Genomic DNA, 22,568 nt, shown 5'->3' with positions numbered 1-22,568 from the left:
TTATTAATGTGTAAAATTTATATAAAATTTTATAATATGTTGGCAATATAAAAATAACATAAATACAATAAAATATACCAACGTATACAAATCATTAACGTATGAAAGTGTATATATACTTAGAAACAACTTTTTTAGTTATTTTCATTTCTTTCTCAGAAAAGAAAAGGAACATATCCCTACTTATCAAATGACTTAAAGAAATTAGAAAATGACATTGCTGAGTTGTCACTAAATCCATCGTTCAAATTCTCTAATTCTAGCATGAGATTTTTTGGATAACTTTAAAATAGATACTAGAATATGTTCGAAAAATAAAACAAATATCTAAACATATCAAATTTGATGTAAAATGGGTTATTAGAATGATATAAATTTCTTTCTTTATAATCTTTTATGTTGAAAACTGTAGTTTGCAAATTCATTACATATTATTAATGGATCACTTAGTGTGATTCAGGAGCACTTATTCGAATTAGAAAGTGATGATTCATTCATCCAATGGGCACATTTGATTTTCATGGGACATGTTGCTTCTAAGAAGTATGTTCAATATGCAGGGTTATGGCTCTTCAATAGTGTCAATTGAGTGCACATAGATAGAGGGACTATGGTGCTCAAAATAGATCATTACTATCAATCCAATTTTAGAAAGTAGAGTAAGAGTTAGGAAATTTCTCGATTTTGCTAATCAAAGGAAATAAAAAAAGCTTTGTTGTACCTCGGGAGGACCTTTGTCTTAACCCTCTAGCAACTTTATGTGGGGGCAAATTGTTCTCTTTGGAAAGTGTCACTCGCACCTCAAAGTCTATTGTTTTAATTTCATATCATCTACGGATCTATTATCCCCACTCAAATTCTCCAACAATCAAAGAGATAAATTTGGAGATGGCAACAGAGGCTACCACCGCATTCAAAGTGATGAACCAAAAGTTTGTGAAACTTGACCGATTTGATAGCTCAAACTTCAATAGCTAAAAGGACAAGATGTTGTTTTTTCTTACCATCTTGAATGTGGCGTACATTTTGGATCCAAACCTACAACCCGTGAAGGATCTCGTCCTCAATGCGAACCCCGAGGAAATTGCGAAAGTGGCCAAACTCAAGAAGACGCGCAAGGAAAATAATTTGACATGTCACGGACACATCCTCGACACATTGTCCTATCGATTGTATGATCTCTACATGTCAATACAATCCCTGGTGGAAATATGGAAAGCTCTTGAAGAGAAATACAACATTGAGCAACAAGGTACTGATAAATTTTTAATGATGAAGTATTTCAAATTCAAAATGCTTGATAGTATCCCGATCATGGATCAAGTCCATGAACTACAAGTCTTTGTAAGCAGGCTTCGTGACCTGAAAGTTGTTATTTAGAAATTGTTACAAGTCAGGGCTATCATCTCGAAGTTGCCCTCGTCTTTGAAAAATCATCGGAAGAAACTTTTACATATGGCAGGGGACTTCACTATGGAGAAAATACTTAGGCATTTGCATATTGAAGAGGAAACTCAGAAGCATGATGCGGTGTATCTTCCCCAAAGTTCTAAAGTGAACTATGTGAGCGAGTCCAAGAACTCTCGAAATGGTAAGCGAAATGTAACACCCCTTATCCGAGACCATTTCCGGAGTCGAGCACGAGGCATTACTTAACTTATCTTACTAATTCGGAGCATAAAAATTTACTTTTGCAAATTATTTTCACTATTTACAGCAAAGCTGTCCAATTGCGCAGAGGTCACTAAATTAATTATAACTTGAGCTACGGAACTCAAAATTTAACTCCGTAAATTTTCCTTGAAACTAGACTCATATATCTTCCTACCATAAAATTTTTGGAATTTTTGGTTCATCCAATTAGTACAGTTTATTAGTTAAAGTCTCCCCTGTTTCACCATTCGACTATTCTGACCTCTTGTTACTAAAAATAACTTTTCTCGTTATAGGATTTTCATATGCTATTCCCACTTGTTCCTACAGAAAATAGACTCATTAAGGAATCTAAGCATGTAAATTTCAACTCATAACCATTTTTGTACAATTTGTAATTATTTTCTAAACTCAGAACAGGGGACTCCAAAAACAGTTCTGACCCTATCTTACTAAAATTCACATATCTTAAAATATAAATTTCCTTTTGCTACACTGTTATTTTTCCATGAAAATAGACTCAACAAGATTTAATTCCATATATCATTCACCCTCTAATTCATTTTATACCATCCTAGGTGATTTTTCAAATTCACGTCACTGTGCTGCCTGAATTCTGTTTCTTTGCAAAATTTTATCCTTTCATGATTTCCATGCATAATTTATCACCTAATCTTTCATAACAACAAACACCTTCATCCTTAACCATTTTAATGACCATACATCATCAAATACTTACACATCACTCATTAGCAAAATCATCATTACAAACATACAAAATAACTAAATCCCTATACATGCCATAACTCAAACGTGTTTTGACATAAAATACCGAAAGCGTTGTGGTTGATAGTGTGGACGATCTCCGACTTCTTTAGGATCCTTGAAGTAGCTTTGCAATACTATAAGAGAAAGAGAAATAAAAGAAGTAAGTATAAAGCTTAGTAAGTTTACTAGCAAATAAATAACAACATTACACACAAATAATTAAACTCAAGTGACTATATCTCTAGTTTACTCTTTAGTTAATCTCATACTAGTTCTCTTACTTGTTTACTTAGAATACTTGTGTGCATAACTTACTCAACTCTTGCTGCATCGTTGAACATCAATTGATAGTACAATAAGTTCTTAAGTCTTACAACTTACCCGAGCTTGCCATTTATGCTTTAAACCGAACTTTCATGAACATGATTCGCTTTACAAGCTGTTGAGCTACATTGGAATAATAAGGATACTCGGGTCTCTTCTCGATAATAACATGCCAAAGCCATGTCCTGACATGGTCTTACATGGATGTTCTCATGTTAGTGCCCATGCCATGTCCTGCACATGGTCTTATAGGGACCTCTCATCTCGTGCCAATGCCATGACCTGGACATGGTCTTACATGGGACCTCTCATCTCGGTACAACGCCATGTCCCGCACATGGTCTTACATGGGACCTCTCATGATCTTAAGGATGCCAATGCCATGTCCCAGACATGGTCTTACATGGGATCTCTTTACCCAAATGTCATGACATTCGTATCGAAAGATCATCCTTATGTATCAACGGGACTTTTAAATTTTAATTCTCTATCATTTCATGCTTGGATCATCATCAAATAAATTCATAAAATAAATTCATAATTTCTGAAATTAACAGCATTAATAATAAATATTGAAATATTGCATTTATTTACCGTAAACTTACCTCGGTACCAATTATAGCCAAATTCACCAACTTAGTCTTCAACTTTATTCTTCCTTTGTCTAACCTCGAGTTTCAGACTTCTTGATCTAAAATAGTAAATTTAACTTATTTAATAATCACATTCATCAAAACAGCCCTCGACTCTAACTTTTTCAAAATTACAATTTTGCCCTAAACTTTTACATAATTACATTTTTGCCCCAAGGCTCGGAAATTAAACTTCATCTCTTATTCTTATGTTTTATAACATTCTGAACATTTTCCCTTCTATGGCAACATCAAATTCCCACTCTAACATGTACTTATGAACATTAGGTATTTTTACCGATTGTCGTCGTTTTACTCGTTTTAAGCTTAAAATCGCTTAGCAAAAGTTGTTTAACATAATTTCTAGCTTCATATTCTATCATAAAACATCAAAATAAACACTTTTCACCTATGGGTATTTTTCCAAATATAAACCCTAGGTTAAATTATTGCTAGAATAAGCTAAATTAAGCTAAGGGACTCCAAAACGTAAAAACATTAAAAGCGGGACTTGGGATCACTTACTATGAAGATTGGAAGCTTGAAAACCCTAACTATGGCTTCCCCTTGCTGATTTCGTCCTAATGAAGAAGATGATGATTTTGCCATCTTTTTCCTTTTAATTCATTTTAATTACTAGATTACCAAATTGCCCCTAACTTAAAAATTTTCTATTTCACTTATCTCATGTCCATTTTTGTCTACCAAGTTACCAATGGTATAATTACCATATAAGGACCTCCAATTTAAAGTTTCATAACAATTGGACACCTCTAACATGTAGAACTCAACTTTTGCACTTTTTACAATTTAGTCCTTTTGACTAAATTGAGTGCCCAAACGTCGAAATTTTCGAACGAAATTTTCACGAAATCATTTTGTGAAATTGTAGACCATAAAATATAAGAAAATAAAATTTTTCTCATCGGATTTGTGGTCCCAAACCACTGTTCGATAACCTCAAATTTGGGCCATTACAACTCTCCCCTTTTTAGGATTTTCGTCCTCGAAAATCTTACCAAGAAAGAGATTCGGTATTGCTTCCTCATTGTCTCTTTCGGTTCCCATGTTTCTTCCTCAATCCGTGCTTTTGCCATAGCACTTTCACCAGATTTACCTTTTGTTTCTAAGCTCCTTTGTTTCTCGTGCTAATACTTTAACCTGGTTCTTCATTATAAGTCATATCCCATGAATTTCTACTTACATTGGAGTAATAACATGTGAAGGATCTGATCGATACCGTCAGTAGCATAGATACATGAAATACATTATGAATTTTGTCGAGTTCGTGGTAGAGCCAATCGGTAAGCAATCGGTCCAATTCTTTCTATAATCTCATATGGTCCGATAAATCTTGGACTCAATTTACCCTTTCGACCGAACCGAGAACTTTCTTCCAAGGAGACACTTTTAAGAATACTTTATCACCCACCGAAATTCAATCTCCTTCGTTTAAGATCGGTATGACTTTTGACGATCGGAAGTCGCTTTAAACTATCCCGAATCAGTCTTACTTTTTCTTCTGTTTCCCGAATCAAATCAACTCCGTGTATCTTCTTTTCACTGAGCTCTGTCCAATATAATGGTGTTCTACATTTTCTACCATACAAAGCTTCATACGGAGCCATTTTAATACTGGACTGATAACTGTTATTATAAGCAAATTCAATCAAAGGTAGATACCTTTCCCAATTACCTTGAAATTCTAATACACAACATCGGAGCATATCTTCCAATACCTGAATTACACGCTCAGATTGGCCATCTGTCTGAGGATGAAATGCAGTACTGAAATGCAACTGAGTACCCAAAGCTTCTTGCAATTTGTTCCAGAAACGAGACGTAAATCGGGGGTCTCTATCTGATATAATGGAGACAGGCACTCCATGTAGTCTAACAATCTCAGATATGTATAATTCAGCCAATTTATCTAAAGAATAATCCATACATACCGGAATAAAGTGCGCGGACTTTGTCAATCGATCGACAATTACCCAAATGGCATCTTTCTTCTTTGGAGACATCGGTAACCCAGATACAAAATCCATAGTGACTCTTTCCCATTTCCATTCCGGTATAGTGATTGGTTGAAGCAACCCCGAAGGTACCTGATGTTGAGCTTTAACCTGTTGACATACCACACATCTTGATACAAACTCAGAGATATCACGTTTCATACCCGGCCACCAATACATCTTTTTCAAATCATTATACATTTTATTACTCCCCGGATGTACAGACATAGTACCTCTATGGGCCTCGTGTAGAATCTTCTGTATAAGCTCGAAATTCTTCGGTACACATACTCGGCCTCTGAATAATAAACAACCATCAGTCTCAGTCTGAAATTCTGAATCATTACCTGACTCACATTGTACCCGTTTAGCTTGTAACTTCTCATCATTTTTCTGAGCCTCACATATTTGTTGACGAAACATCGATTTAGCCTTCGTTTCAGCTATGATTGAACCATCATCAGTCAGTGACAACCGGGCATTCATAGCTCGTAAAGCAAATAGAGATTTTCGGCTCAAAGCATCAGCTACCACGTTAGCCTTACCCGGATGGTAATCAATAACCAAATCATAATCCTTTATCAATTCAAGCCACCTGCGTTGTCTCAAATTCAAATCTTTCTGTGTCATCAAATATTTCAAGCTTTTGTGATCAGTATAAATATGACACTTTTCACCATACAAATAATGCCGCCATATTTTCAATGCAAGTACAATAGCAGCGAACTCGAGATCATGTACCGGGTAGTTTCTTTCATGTGGCTTAAGTTGTCTTGAAGCATAGGCTATTACTTTATCTTCTTGCATCAAGACACAACCCAAACCATTTAATGATGCATCACTATAAATAATGAATTCCTTACCCGATTCAGGCTGTACCAACACAGGTGCTTTCGTCAACAACTCCTTCAATCGGTCGAAACTTTGCTGGCATTTTTCTGTCCATTCAAATTTAACATCTTTCTGTAATAAACGGGTCATTGGAGAAGCTATCATAGAAAACCCTTGTACAAATCTCCGATAATAACCAGCTAAACCCAAGAAACTTCTAACTTCAGATACATTCTTCGGTGGACTCCAATTGACAATAGCTGAAATTTTACTCGGATCTACCCTGATGCCTTCTGCGGATACAATATGTCCGAGAAAACCTACCTCTCGAAGCCAAAATTCACATTTACTGAATTTAGCATAAAGTTTCTTTTCACGCAGAATTTGCAACACTATTTTCAAATGTTCTGCATGCTCAGTTTCATCCCGAGAATAAACTAAAATGTCATCAATAAAAACTACTACAAACCTATCTAGATACGGTCTGAATATCCGGTTCATCAAATCCATGAATACTGCAGGTGCATTAGTCAACCCAAACGGCATAACCAGAAACTCATAATGCCCATACCTGGTTCTGAAAGCTGTCTTTGGCACATCTGACTCTTTTACCCGTAACTGATAATAACCCGATCGGAGATCAATCTTTGAAAATACTGTGGCACCTTTCAGTTGATCAAATAAGTCATCAATTCGAGGCAACGGGTACTTATTCTTTATAGTTACCTTATTAAGCTGCCGATAGTCAATACACAATCTCAAAGACCCGTCTTTCTTTTTCACAAACAGAACTGGAGCACCCCAAGGTGAATGACTCGGACAAACAAAACCTCTGTCAACAAGTTCCTGTAACTGTGCCTTTAACTCTTTTAATTCTGTAGGAGCCATACGATACGGAGCTATGGAAATTGGGGCAGTTCCCGGAATCAAATCTATAGAAAATTCCACTTCTCTTTCTGGTGGCAACCTTGGTAATTCCTCTGGAAACACATCAGAAAATTCACATACAACTTGCACTGCCTGTATCTTTGACTCAGATACTTTAGTATCCAACACATACGCCAAATAAACATCATACCCTTTTCTGACACACCTCTGAGCTGACATCATTGAAATTACATCAGATAATTCATATGTCTGATCAGATTTAACCCGAAGTAATTCTCCATTCTGGCACTTCAGTACAACATATTGTCGTCTCACGGTTTACTCTCTGCGTCATGCTGAGTTAACCAATCCATGCCCAATATCACATCAAACTCATCAAAAGGCAATAACATCAAGTCAACCGGGAAACAAATACCTTTTATCATCAGTGGACAATTTTTACAAACTTTATCCACCATCACAAACTGGCCCAGGGGGTTAGAGACTTTAACCATAAATTCAGTAGGTTCAACAGACAAATTTTTAACAAATACTAATTTCGTGCATATATATGAATGTGTAGAGCCAGGATCAATTAATGCAATAACATTAGTGTCATAAAGAGAAAATGTACCCGTAATTATATCAGGAGAGGACGCCTCTTCACGAGCACGAATAGCATATGTTCTCGCGGGTGCTCTAACATCTGATCTCGCTGCTGAATCTCTGGATGCACTCCTATTACTCGCTCCCACTCCTGGATTTTTCTGCGGTCTACCTCTGGTAGGAGCATTTCCTGATCTCACACTCGTTATCTCTTCTCTTTTAGCTGTTTCAGGACAATCCCGAATAAAGTGATCGGACGCTCCACATTTGAAACAAACATTTTCACCTGCTCTACACTCTCCGGGGTGGCGTCTCCCACATTGAGGACATTCCGGCCTAGGAGGTCGAAATCGCCAAGATTTGCAATCGTAGTGGTTTGAGCTCTAGAACCTCAAATCTTCGCTTCGCTTCGCCGGGATATCTAGTGGAAAATATGATCCGCTAGAGAGCTCCCTAGGCCTCTTAGACATAGATGAAATGATTTACTCATCGCCTCTTCTTTGCATCATGCGCTTGACTCCAGCTTTTGCTTTTCTCTTTTCTTTTAGCAAATCTTCGCTTTACAAGCTCTCTCAACCAAAACAACAAACTCTCTAATTTCCGGGACACCCACGGATAATCGAATATCATCATTAAGTCCATCTTCAAATCTCTTGCACATGTTGGCTTGGTGGATACAAATTCCGTGCATACTTACTAAGTCCGACAAATTCGCGTTCATATTCAATCCACGACATTTTACCTTGTTTTAGCTCAAGAAACTCCTTCCTTTTCGATCTATAAATCTCGGTGATGTACTTCTTTCAAACTCCTCCCGAAAGAAATCCTGTGTAACCCTCTCACTCGGTACTATTGACACGAGGGTCTTCCACCAATGGTAAGTGAATCTCAAGAAGTGAAACAACACACTTTATACATTCTTCCGGAGTACAAGATAATTCTTCAAAACCCCGATTGTATTCTCAAGCCGCACTCGCTTTTCGCATCATCATCTTTGGTAGCCCGAAATTCTTCAAATTTGCTTCCTAATCTTATCAACAGTGGTCTCTCCTTGATAACTATACCGCAATGGGAAGCTACATGGGGAACTGTGATTCTTGAGGGGTGGAGGTCTTATAGCGGATTCGTGCGAACGAACTCGGCAAACCAATCATCATGGCTTGGAAGAATGCTTCTCTAGCTCCTCCTCCCCGTCTATCGATGCGTGTCTTTCACTAACATTAACATCTGATGGCACCGCCCCTTCAGGGAATAGGCGACATTACTCTCTACTTCATCTGTACTAGCTCGTTCAGGATCCATAACTATAAAAGAAAACATTTTAAAATCGTCAAGAGTCGTCACACTATCAAAATATATAAGTATGACATGTATAGGTAGACTCTTATTCATACTGCATATTTCCGAGAATCAACTAAACCTGCTCTGATACCAACAAAATGTAACACCCCTTACCCGAGACCGTTTCCGGAGTCGAGCACGAGGCATTACTTAACTTATCTTACTAATTCGGAGCATAAAAATTTACTTTTGCAAATTATTTTCACTATTTACAGCAAAGTTGTCCAATTGCGCAGCGGTCACTAAATTAATTATAACTTGAGCTACGGAACTCAAAATTTAACTCCGTAAATTTTCCTTGAAACTAGACTCATATATCTTCCTACCACAAAATTTTTAGAATTTTTGGTTCATCCAATTAGTACAGTTTATTAGTTAAAGTCTCCCCTGTTTCACCATTCGACTATTCTGACCTCTTGTTACTAAAAATAACTTTTCTCGTTATAGTATTTTCATATGCTATTCCCACTTGTTCCTACAGAAAATAGACTCATTAAGGAATCTAAGCATGTAAATTTCAACTCATAACCATTTTTGTAAAATTTGTAATTATTTTCTAAACTCAGAACAGGGAACTCCAAAAACAGTTCTGACCCTATCTTACTAAAATTCACATATCTTAAAATATAAATTTCCTTTTGCTACACTGTTATTTTTCCATGAAAATAGACTCAACAAGATTTAATTCCATATATCATTCACCCTCTAATTCATTTTATACCATCCTAGGTGATTTTTCAAATTCACGTCACTGTGCTGCCTGAATTCTGTTTCTTTGCAAAATTTTATCCTTTCATGATTTCCATGCATAATTTATCACCTAATCTTTCATAACAACAAACACCTTCATCCTTAACCATTTTAATGACCATACATCATCAAATACTTACACATCACTCATTAGCAAAATCATCATTACAAACATACAAAATAACTAAATCCCTATACATGCCATAACTCAAACGTGTTTTGACATAAAATACCGAGCAGTTGTGGTTGATAGTGTGGACGATCTCTGACTTCTTTAGGATCCTTGAAGTAGCTTTGCAATACTATAAGAGAAAGAGAAATAAAAGAAGTAAGTATAAAGCTTAGTAAGTTTACTAGCAAATAAATAACAACATTACACACAAATAATTAAACTCAAGTGACTATATCTCTAGTTTACTCTTTAGTTAATCTCATACTAGTTCTCTTACTTGTTTACTTAGAATACTTGTGTGCATAACTTACTCAACTCTTGCTGCATCGTTGAACATCAATTGATAGTATAATAAGTTCTTAAGTCTTACAACTTACCTGAGCTTGCCATTTATGCTTTAAACTGAACTTTCATGAACATGATTCGTTTACAAGCCCGTTGAGCTACATTGGAATAATAAGGATACTCGGTCTCTTCGATAATAACATGCCAAAGCCATGTCCCAGACATGGTCTTACATGGATGTTCTCATGTTATGCCCATGCCATGTCCCGCACATGGTCTTATAGGGACCTCTCATCTCGATGCAATGCCATGACCTGCACATGGTCTTACATGGGACCTCTCATCTCGGTGCAACGCCATGTCCCAGACATGGTCTTACATGGGACCTCTCATGATCTTAAGGATGCCAATGCCATGTCCCGGACATGGTCTTACATGGGATCTCTTTACCCAAATGTCATGACATTCGTATCCAAGATCATCCTTATGTATCAACGGGACTTTTAAATTTTAATTCTCTATCATTTCATGCTTGGATCATCATCAAATAAATTCATAAAATAAATTCATAATTTCTGGAAATTAACAGCATTAATAATAAATATTGAAATATTGCATTTATTTACCGTAAACTTACCTCGGTACCAATTATAGCCAAATTCACCAACTTAGTCTTCAACTTTATTCTTCCCTTTGTCTAACCTCGAGTTTCGTACTTCTTGATCTAAAATAGTAAATTTAATTTATTTAATAATCACATTCATCAAAACAGCCCTCGACTCTAACTTTTTCAAAATTACAATTTTGCCCCTAAACTTTTACATAATTACATTTTTGCCCCAAGGCTCGGAAATTAAACTTCATCTCTTATTCTTATGTTTTATAACATTCTGAACATTTTTCCCTTCTATGGCAACATCAAATTCCCACTCTAACATGTACTTATGAACATTAGGTATTTTTACCGATTATGTCGTTTTACTCGTTTTCGCTTAAAATCGCTTAGCAAAAGTTGTTTAACATAATTTCTAGCTTCATATTCTATCATAAAACATCAAAATAAACACTTTTCACCTATGGGTATTTTTCCAAATATAAACCCTAGGTTAAATTATTGCTAGAATAAGCTAAATTAAGTTACCGGGACTCCAAAAACGTAAAAAACATTAAAAACGGGACTTGGGATCACTTACTATGGAGCTTGGAAGCTTGAAAACCCTAACTATGGCTTCCCCTTGCTGATTTCGTCCTAATGAAGAAGATGATGATTTTGCCATCTTTTTCCTTTTAATTCATTTTAATTACTAGATTACCAAATTGCCCCTAACTTAAAAATTTTCTATTTCACTTATCTCATGTCCATTTTCGTCTACCAAGTTACCAATGGTATAATTACCATATAAGGACCTCCAATTTAAAGTTTCATAACAATTGGACACCTCTAACATGTAGAACTCAACTTTTGCACTTTTTACAATTTAGTCCTTTTGACTAAATTGAGTGCCCAAACGTCGAAATTTTCGAACGAAATTTTCACGAAATCATTTTGTGAAATTGTAGACCATAAAAATATAAGAAAAATAAAATTTTTCTCATCGGATTTGTGGTCCCGAAACCACTGTTCCGATAACCTCAAATTTGGGCCATTACACGAAAGGCCACATTCGAGACCAATGACATGCAAGACAAGAAGAAAAAATCTCGTAATTGCTATAATTGCAATAAGAAAGGACACTACATTAAAGATTTGTAAACTTCTCAAAAAGGAGCAAGATTCTATAACTTCCAAAGCCAATATGGTGGAGGACATGGACTTAGTGGCCATGGTTATGAAAGGGATCGAGAGTTTAGAGACTGGTATGATTACCAAACTCAACATAACCATGACCAATAAGTCCCATAATTGGTGCCTCGACTCCGGAGCTACTGTCTATTTGTTATGATCGACAATAATTCAAGAGTTATGACCTAGTGGTAAACTGTGAAGTACTTATGGGAAACTATTTATCGGTTAAGGTACTCAATCAAGGGACAGTAGAACTCAACTTCACATCTGGGAAGAAATTGACCTTAATCAATGTGTTGCATGTTCCCGATGTGAGAAAGAATTTAGTGTTTGCGAGTCTTCTCTGTAACAAGAGGTTCAAGGTTATCTTGGAATCCGATAAGTTAGTCTTACTTAAGGGTGATATACATGTAGGAAAAGGATATTGTGACGAGGGCATGTTCAAGTTGAGCATTGATATGAATCAAGTCAATTCTTCTGCTTATATTGTTGAATCTTATCCTTTGTGGCATGCACGTCTAGCACATTTTAATTTTAAAACTTTACAATATATGCAAAAGAATGGTTATACCAGTCTAAGTATTGATGAGTTTGTGGGTAAATGTGAAGTTTGTATTCAATCAAAAATTACCAAGAAACTGTTTCCTAATAAGTGTGAAAGGAACTCACAAGTGTTAGATTGAGTTGCAAGATTTTCTTGCTTGAATTCAGTGAACCATTGATTCATCATTTCGAGGAATACATTTTTCATTTCGTCACCAAAAGACTGTGGAATTGACGCACTATTACTTGCTTCAAGATTTGAAGCTTGAACATTACTTTTAGCCTCGTTAACTACAGCCTGGTTTGATTCAGCTGACATCTTGAATCTATAAGAAAATACAATATTAGAATGGATCAAAAGCATCACACTATCACAAGGTCTATATGGCATGTATATACTATCTCTACTCCGCTATGTTAGTCTTGGAATCGACTAAATCGTAGCTCTGATACAACTAAATGTAACACCCCTAACCCATATCCGTCACCAAATTAGGGTTACGAAACATTACCGTACAATCAAAAACATTTAAACAATATTCCATTTACTAACATAAACATATCATATATCAATCATACATGCTCATTCCATCCCTAAATCGAGCCCTCGAGGCCTTAGAAATACCTTAAAAATGATTCGGGACTAAATTGAAAACATTTGGAAAGTCTAAGAAAAAGTTACAAAAATTTGAATACAGGGGTCACATGGCCATTTGCCTCACATGGCTAAGACACACGCCCGAGTCTCAGGCTGTGTAACCTTTAAACTAAGGACACACGGCCGTGTCCTAACCCGTGTAACTCTCTGAGTAGGGTTACACGGTCGTGTCACATGCCCGTGTGCCAGACCATGTAACTCACTGACTTGCATACAAAGGAACCTTCAGGAGACATACGGCCGTGTTGCCAGGCCGTGTGTCACACACGGCTGAGTCACACCCCCGTGTCTCAGGCCGTGTGGACCTAAAATTCACATAAAACATGTCATTCCCAACACCAATTCATGCATGACCATTTGAACAACTTGTGCACACTAACATGGCATTAAACTATACCTAAACATACATATATTTGCCAGTCCAAAAGTCCTAATTCAACTAACCAATATGCCATTAAAAGGCACATCAAAAGAAATCAAAACATCACAACTAAAACATATCAATATTGATTCATTTCTTGCATAGTAACTTATTTCAATCATATACCAAAACATACCAGAATATTCACTTTCATATCATTATAATTATACCAAAAAGAAACCTATTTACAAGCATGATAAAATACCTATTGAAATAGTTTAGTAAAGCATCAAATTGTACCAAAACAACCTATTTAGCCACATATACATGCCACTACCCTAAGCGACACAAGAACTACCAACTGCAATGGATAGTGTGAGTCGGATGATTAATCCTTCCAAAGTGTCAGCAACAGAACTCTAAATTTAATTGCTATAAAGAGCGAGTGTTATAGAGATGGTTGAAATATTTTATGGTCATGTAATAAATATTAACTATGATGACCTTTTTTTTATCAATGAACTAGTATGGTTTCCGACCCACGTTTCGCATTGGGTTAATTATTTTTGGGGTTAAATTATAGAGTTAAAATTTAAAAATTAAAATATGCTTTAAGTGTTTGTACTCTTTGTTTATTTGAAATTTAGTGTCTATACTCCTATTTTCAATATTTTTATTTCTCTACTTCTTGAATTTGTAATTTTAGGTCTAAGTGTTAATGCAAACAAAAATTTTAATGTTGACAACCTTTAAAATTCAAATCAACATCATAATTAGAATAAAATATTTAAATTAAATAACGATATTATAAATATTAAAATACCAAATTAGGTTAAAATTAAGATATAAAAAATAAAAGAACCAACAAAAATTAAAATTAAACTTAAAATTAAAAACAAGTAAGTCATAAAAGGAAGCCACCAATGTATAGATAAGTTTCTGTTGCTGTAGGTAGTACATGAAATATGGTCGCATGGAATCTAGTGATAACGCCTGCCAATGTAAGGATCTTTTTATCGAATTAGTTTCTTGTCTCTTTCAGAATTTATTTATTTATCTTCATTCGAAAACAAATTAATTTTATTTTTAGGGTTTAAGAAGTTATTTTAATAATAATTTTAATTTTATATTTATTTATCAATTTTACCCTTAATTCATTTTAAAGTTAAATTTCACATTTAAATCTGTTAACTCACGATAATTTACTTGTATTTTATATTAGCATAACACTTTTAAATCTTATATATTATTTCATTAAATATTTAAAATTATAAAAGTATTAAAAATTTTAAAATTAACATGAAATACAGTTGCTACCTACCAGTTTAATAATTTAATTGTTTGTCATATTTCTATTAAAAAACCAATTCATTCTCAAAAGTTGAAGATTAAGTTCAACTATTTAAAAAAAAGCTAAAATAAAGCATTATGCTATCCAAATGATTTGTTTTAATAAATATTTAATGGTTAAACTTTTTTTCATCCATTTTAGATTACCTAAACTTGATGTTGAACAAAATATTAAATACGAGAGCAACATAAAAGAAAATTATGAAAGCGTGTAAATTAATGGTCTGTTTATTTACATGTAAAATGTTTTACGGAAAATGTTTTCTGCATTTTCCTGTATTTGTTTCACAAAAAACAGTTTGGTCAACGGAAAATAATTTATAGGTCAACGGAAAATAAGCCTTTTTTCTTGTAAAATGACTTACCCTTTTAAAAAGCGTAAGTCGTTTTTCGGAAAAAAGCTCCTCAATAGATAATTTTAATTTTATTATATTGATAATAAATTTTATTTTTATTTTTAAAAATATTTAAAATATTAATATAAAATATTATATTTTTAATATTATTAAACATGCATATTTAATTATTTATATTTAGTCATATAATAAATTATTAATATAATTAATATAATTTATTATTTTTAATAAATTATTTAATATTTAAATTTTATTTTAATAGTAACTTTTAAAAATAATAATTTTAAATAATATTATTCACATATTATTGAAAGTATCAATATTAATATTTTAATACTAAATATTTATTACAATTATAAATATATTAATAATAAATATTTTGTAATATAAATGTTAAAATATGTCATAAGTCTATATACACTTCACAAATTTGTAATTTAGTTTCGTACTTTTATTTTCAAGAATTTAATCCTCTATTTTCCAGATTTGAAAATCAAATCCAATTACGACATTGTTAATTTTTTTTGTCAATTTTGTTAAAGTCACATTTTAAATAAAAAATACTCGTATTTATGTAACTAAAAATAATCGTTGCAATAAACCTAAATTTAACAAAATATTTTTAATATATGTAAAAACAATATAAAATATAAAATTATAGATATAAAATAAACTAAATTAAATAATAATAAAAAAAATCTCAAATGTATGTTTGTTTAATTAAAACCAACTTTTATGAAATATTTTTAAAAAACCTGCCAAACAAAAGAAAATATTTTACACAGATTCATCCAAACACCAAAAAATATTAGCTTTTCCAGAAAAGTAAGTCATTTTCTAGAAATCATTTTCCGGAAGCCATTTTCAATGAAACAAACGGAGCCTAAAACTAAAACTCAATTAAACTTGCACTAATTTAGTTAATATCTTCCTACAGCTTGGGATTTGGTTAGAACCGAATTTCGTGGAAGTAAAATGAAAGCCCTGTTTAATAACAATTACATCAACCAAAAAGAAAAAAAATTGGGGTATCGATTGAAATAACCAAAAACAGAAAAAAGAATAATTACACAAACAAATATGAAAAGAATATTTACTTTTCCAGATATTATTTTACAAAAGAACAAATTTCCTACCTGAGTCAATATGATCAAATTTCAAACCACTTTCATTTTCTTACCATACAGGTAAGATTCTACCTTTTGGATATCGAGTTTATTTTCTCGAATGATTCTCAGCCTCGGGGGCTTATATTTGCGTAGGCAAGAGGTTCAAGAAGCTCCCTTGAACTGGTTGATTGGCAGCTGCCGCCGCCTCATCCTCTGCAAAAGAACGTTAGACCGAGATTATTGAGACTGAACCATCGCCTGATTGATATGCTACCGATTTCAAAACATCGACATTCATTGCTTGCAGTGTCCCAAACTTAACAATAGTGATAATATCTTACCAAAAAGGGATTTGATGGAAGGTCTCTTGGGTTTTGAGCTCTTCTTCTTCAATTCAGCTGCACAATAGATAAAAATAAATAAAATTTGGTCATATGCAAAATATAATTTGCAGAGGATAAACCTGTGGTCAAAATAACCATAGAGAAAAACATGCATTAATGATCTTCACAAAGGAAAAAAAATCTAAATCAAGGGCGGAAGCAAATTACCGATGCCGGGTAACTGATTATCATTTACAATTTCGACATTCTTGTATGTATAACCCATAAAGTTTATATCTTTGGATGAAAGCATCTGCAACAAATGGAATAAATAAATAACGTTCTGCATGTTCTATCAGCTACTACCCTTTCTAACCATGATAAATAGGATGATTTCGATATTATTATATATTTTACAATAGACTTAATTATATCTGCTTTGCTTAGAAATTTGATTTCAATCATTTAAGATACATACAGAAATATGACATTGTTGAGGGGAGGTCAGTCTCGCTGTAGGAGACATCTTCTTGGAGTGTTGTCCTGGGAGCTGGCGAACCCCTCAACAGTGGAGGTATTGTGCCCAGGGTGTCTATACTCGGTTTTAGCCCCAGGTTTTGTCTCCCGACCCCACCAAGGCCAAATGCTAAACATTTCCTTGGTGGCAAGACGCTCCCCAAACTCCATGAACCCATCGGGCTCTCCTCAGAGTCGGTAGACAAAACCCAAGGCTAAAACCAAACATACCCTAGGCACAATATTTCCACCATTGAGGGACGACACTCCAAGAAGATGTCTCCCAAAGCAAGACTGACCTCCCCTCAACAAACATTATATTAGTATAGGTGTGACAAAAGAACCAATCAATATCCTCCCTACACTCCCCCAACACGAAAAAAGGGTACCGATTAATTTCCAAAACTGCAATAACAGAAAATTCTAGCAAACTTGGTTAAGAAACAGCCAGTCCTAGAGAATGGCAGCAGCAAGGATTTTCAGCGGATATAAAATTTTTGTATGGTACGACTAATTAATCAAGTTCTTGGTTCTAAACATTGCAATTAAGAATATATGAAAATTTACTAACCTTTCTCCATGGACCTGATTTTGCTGCAGATGGAATTTGGTTGTCAACCTGGTGCATGAAAGAAAAGAGTGTAATAAGAACGTCTCATCGGAAAATTGCATATTTATAGCCATGGGAACACTAATATACCTCTTCAAACTTCTCGAAATTTTGAGTATCCAACTCATCATTGACTTCAGGAATAAATGCAGCTTTCATTTGATATAACTTGTCCCATTCAATACCCTTAAACCATGGGTGAATCTGGAAATAACAGACACAGCCAGTTAACTTTGAAATTTGCATTCTCTTATAAAACAAATCAAAGAATCTAGAACAGGACACACCGCACAACACCTTAATTTCATGGGCGCCTTTTGTGCCAAGTCTCTGTTCAACATTACATAGAAGTTTACTTATAAGATCTTTTGCTTCTGGGGATAGTTTTGCTTCTTCTGGAAATTTTAAGTGTGTTCTCCAATTTACTATCTGAAAAATTTAGAGCCAAAATACATATATATTAAGCATCAAACCAGGCAATGCTTAATCATCACTGACAAAGAACATAAGAAGTACAATAAAGAGTCATGCTACAGAAGTTAACAAAGATCACACACACACAAACACACAATAGGAAAGACAGACCTTCCGACAGGTTGACATTGGCTCATCAGAATAAAAGGGTGGATATCCAACAAGCATTTCATACATGATGGCACCGAGCGACCACCTAAAAAGCATCCAAAATATATCATTATAACCATATCTCATACATATATATATATATATATATAAAAGGAGATCATGTAAATTTACAAACCAATCACATTCCATTCCATATCCTTTCTTCAGCAGAACCTCAGGAGCAATGTAGTCAGGTGTACCAACTGTAGAATAAGCCTGAGAAATTACAATATTTAAATATTCAAGCAACACTCATTTGCCATTTCAATTAAAAGAAAGAAGTTTTCTAGTTATGAAATTAGCAGGAAAAAGAGGCAAGCTTATGGTTTTCCTACAATTATCAAAGGCAACTAACAGCTCTAAAACATAAGCCTTGTATGCTCAGAAAATCAAACAAAAACTGACCAATGGAATACAAAGGAGAAGCAGGGAAGAACTTCCTTGCTTTGAAACTAACTATTACCATCAGTAATAACAAAACTTAATGTTGTATTAGTTACATGGTAGTCAAGTACTTACAAGCATCCTTCTGTTCCTCTGCCAGTGCTGCAACTGCTCTTGTTGTGTGCGTTGTGGTGCAGCAGGTCGTCCATCACTTAGAAGAGCCCCACTGAGATTGTTGGCCGTAGAAAAATCCTTTTCTTGGAGATTACTGCAATCTAAAGGTTTACATAATCCAAAATCCGATAATTTCATATGACCATTTCTATCGAGCAGCAGGTTGTCAGGCTTGATGTCTCTGCAACATTTGATATAGAAGGGGTTCGCCCCTTAGTGCAAACTCAAGAAGACCATTATATAAAGCGTACCAAGATTCAACGTCATGTCAACTCACCTATGAATATAATTATGTTTGTGGATAGATTCGATTGCCAGGACAGTTTCTCCAACATAAAATCTGGCCTCATCTTCGGTTAGTGTATCCTTCCGCATCAGTAAAGTCATCATATCTCCCCCAGGTAAATATTCCATAATGAGATACAGATACTCTTCATCTTGGAAGGAGCAATATAGTTTGACAATGCAATTACTATCAACTTCTGCAAGTAGATTTCTCTCAGCTTTCACATGTTCAACCTGAACATTAGAAATGCAAATTAACAGATTACAATAATGGCTAAACAAATCAAAGAAGTACATGGCAGGCTTAATTGTATACCTGGCCTCTACGAAGCATCTCTGACTTCTTAAGCTTCTTCATAGCATAAACATGACCAGTTGCCTTCTCCCTACAGATTCTAACCTGTAATGAGAAAAAAGTGAAGTTAAAAGTAGTTGTGGAAAAATTACTTCTTTTGGGGGGGAAGTGAAAATCAATCAACAAAAAGGAGATATAGATGTTCAAGAGTTGAAAATAAATAATGAAACTAAGCAGTATAATACGTAGAAGCCTGTCCGTCTAAAAGTTTCCTAGAAGCATTGTCCCAGGATAACAAGTTCTGATGGCAGGGTAAACAAATTAAATACAAAATTTTCTTAACTTCTGCCAAGTAGATTCAAGCAAGGCCAGAAATAGAAGCAAAAGAAGCACCTACATTATGTTGTAGGTATTGAAAAAGATATAATTACCTCTCCAAAAGCACCCTTTCCAATCATGGTCAATGGCTCAAAATCATCAGCACCCATCTTATGCCTCTGAAGCCGCATGTATTCTGTCTCCTTCTTCTCGAAATACTTGAGTAAGTTATTGTGTTCTTCTTCCGAGACTTCAGCATCAGCCAACTTCTTTTCCAGAATATCTCGTCTGCAGAAAATCATAATTACCCAAAAATCACCATCCATATTCTTCAGAAGAAAACCGTCACAACTTTCCGGCATTCCTCCAATCACAAACATATTTTATAATATCAGCATAGTTACATTGCTTGCAACATTATAGTTATGCAGCATAACAGTAACTAATACATGGGGAAATTTCCAAGAGAAAAGATTTTAAATCATACCGCTCCTTTCTTTCCTGCAGGCTTTTCATCTGCTTCTTGTAATGGTTTTCAATATACTGCTTTGCAGCTTCTACCCGCTGTTTGGTGACATTTGATGGTACCTCTTCCCCTGCCGGTGGTTTAGACCCCTCTTTTGCGTTACCTGCAGCTTCTTTCTTTTTTGAAGACTTCAACTTATCTTTTGACTTCAACTTGTTGAACCAACACCTTACAGATTCCATTGGTTTAGTTGATAAATACAATCCTTATGAACCCACAGATCTAGATGTACATTATAGCTCAATATACAAAAATCTTGCTGACTTTAGCACGTTAACACTTACCAAAATATCCAAGAAATACATTCTGCAATGGAAAATAATGAAATAAGAATGAGGCTAACATTTCAGAAACAGAAAGAGCGGCGGAAATCGAGTAACTTTTAAAGCACTAGCTCGTCATCAGATGTCAAAGGATACACAACTCACAAACAAACAAAAATTAGATAAATGGGCAGAATTAGTTAATGCTAATGATCTACCTGAGTCAAACATTCTAGTACTATGTTAGCTTTATTAGTTGCAGCATGCAGCTAGATGCACTTTAGCACAATTCTTACTAATCAACATGATTTTTCCTACATTTTCCAGCAACCAAACAACAAACTAGACCTCAACCCAAAACTCAATTCTCAATTACCAACAAGTTTGAAACCCAAAGTAATGTTCCAAAGCGACCAACTTAAAACATCTATAGATGATATCCCACAAAAAAATAAAATAAAAAATCCTGTGATCCTTACCCAAAAAAACGATTTCAATCAATTTAAAGTCGGGATTCGGTTAATCAATAAAATTCAAAAGCACTTCAACTGGGATAATATCCCAGAAAGAGTTTATAATGTTTAACATTAAATAAAAAAAGTTTTTGGCTACATTTTTTTCACACAAAAGGAACACTGAAATTCTGAGACTACGGGAAAATAAGAACCGAAATTAAAACTGTAATTGATCTAGAACATTGAACTAGCAAAGACACACTAAAACAATTAATTTTCAATTCTTCGAGGTTTCCATCAACCAAACAGAAAAGAGTATAATCCAAACCTCAATTCAACTTCAGAATTAAAATTAAAAATAGAAAAAATCAATTAACAGAAACTAACCATTAAAATGCATCCACTGATCCGGTTTCTAGAGAATCCTATTGAATTCTAAAATAATAATAATAATAATAATAATAATAATAATAATAAAGAAATGGAACTGAGCTATTAAATAAAGTGGAACCCTAAAAGAAAAGAGTAAGGGGAGACAAGAGAAGATTGAGGCGACGATCAAGAAATTGAAATCCCATTAATGCTTAGGAATTTAGGCTTTTCAAAAAGTTGGAAGCTTTGCTTTGTATTTGCTTTGAGCTGCTTTTATATTTAATTTTTTTTAATTTTTTGTCAGTTAAAATTAAAAGAATGTTTTAAATATTTTTATGAATTAAAATTAGAATTAAAATTTTTAACTGTCTCTCTTAGTCAGATTCTATTATGACATTTTTCTATCATTTGTATGAATAAATTACCAGAAAAAGCTCATTTCCCAAAAAAAATCACGGAAATAGGCCATTTTGCTTCATATTTATAAGTATAGACCAATATATGTAAAGCGTGTTGAGTTAGAGTTGTTTTTAGGAGAAAATTAGAAAAGCGTGTCTAACTTAACGTTTTTCTTCCTTGTCACCTATAAAAAGTGCCCACATCAGCGTGCTTTAGTAATGTACTTCCATGTAGGCATGCTTTTATTCGTGTTTTTTTTAATGCCCTAATTGCTAATTAGGGGTTTATGAAATTAGGGTTTATCGTTTTTTAATTTGTAAGTGTTTAGATTTAGGGTTTTATTTATTTTTAAGTGTTTATTAATTATGGGTTTAGGGTTTTATTTAATTTTTAGGGTTTAAGAGTTCTGAAAAAAATAATTTGCACAATATGGGTTTGAAAAAATATTTTTGAGGGGATGGGTTCTAAAGAAATAATTTTGACGAGATGAGTTGAGTTTTGTAGAGAAAAACGCTTTAAGTAGGATGCACAGTCAACAAAAGTATTGAAAACGTTTCCAACTGGACGCCCTTTTAAGTACTGCTACTTCTGAAAAAATAAATTTGAGGAGATGATTC

General features: G+C 34.2%; 1 protein-coding gene across 2 annotated transcripts; it reads right to left on the bottom strand.

The window, feature by feature from the left end:
* Positions 1 to 16,312: 16,312 nt before the first annotated feature.
* On the bottom strand, positions 16,313 to 21,806 carry LOC105777664 (uncharacterized). Of its 2 annotated transcripts, XM_012601029.2 has the most exons (15): positions 21,568 to 21,805; positions 20,747 to 20,768; positions 20,424 to 20,630; positions 20,050 to 20,224; positions 19,640 to 19,723; positions 19,316 to 19,557; positions 19,000 to 19,219; positions 18,617 to 18,696; positions 18,442 to 18,526; positions 18,154 to 18,285; positions 17,947 to 18,060; positions 17,818 to 17,865; positions 16,959 to 17,043; positions 16,749 to 16,805; positions 16,313 to 16,620 (listed from the first exon to the last, which is right to left on the bottom strand). In XM_012601029.2, the coding sequence occupies exons 1-15, from the start codon at positions 21,578 to 21,580 to the stop codon at positions 16,547 to 16,549; spliced, it is 1,638 nt and encodes a 545-aa protein (XP_012456483.1). In that variant the 5' UTR covers positions 21,581 to 21,805; the 3' UTR covers positions 16,313 to 16,546. The 2 variants fall into 2 exon arrangements, with proteins under 2 accessions (XP_012456483.1, XP_052478668.1); XM_052622708.1 differs by lacking the exon at positions 16,959 to 17,043 and having other exon boundaries at positions 16,528 to 16,620; positions 21,568 to 21,806.
* Positions 21,807 to 22,568: the final 762 nt, after the last annotated feature.

Source organism: Gossypium raimondii, chromosome 10 (genome assembly GCF_025698545.1).
Source record: "Gossypium raimondii isolate GPD5lz chromosome 10, ASM2569854v1, whole genome shotgun sequence".
NCBI classification, from domain to species: domain Eukaryota; kingdom Viridiplantae; phylum Streptophyta; class Magnoliopsida; order Malvales; family Malvaceae; genus Gossypium; species Gossypium raimondii.
Note: the sequence above shows the minus strand (reverse complement) of the source record. Positions and strands in the feature narration are given on the sequence as shown.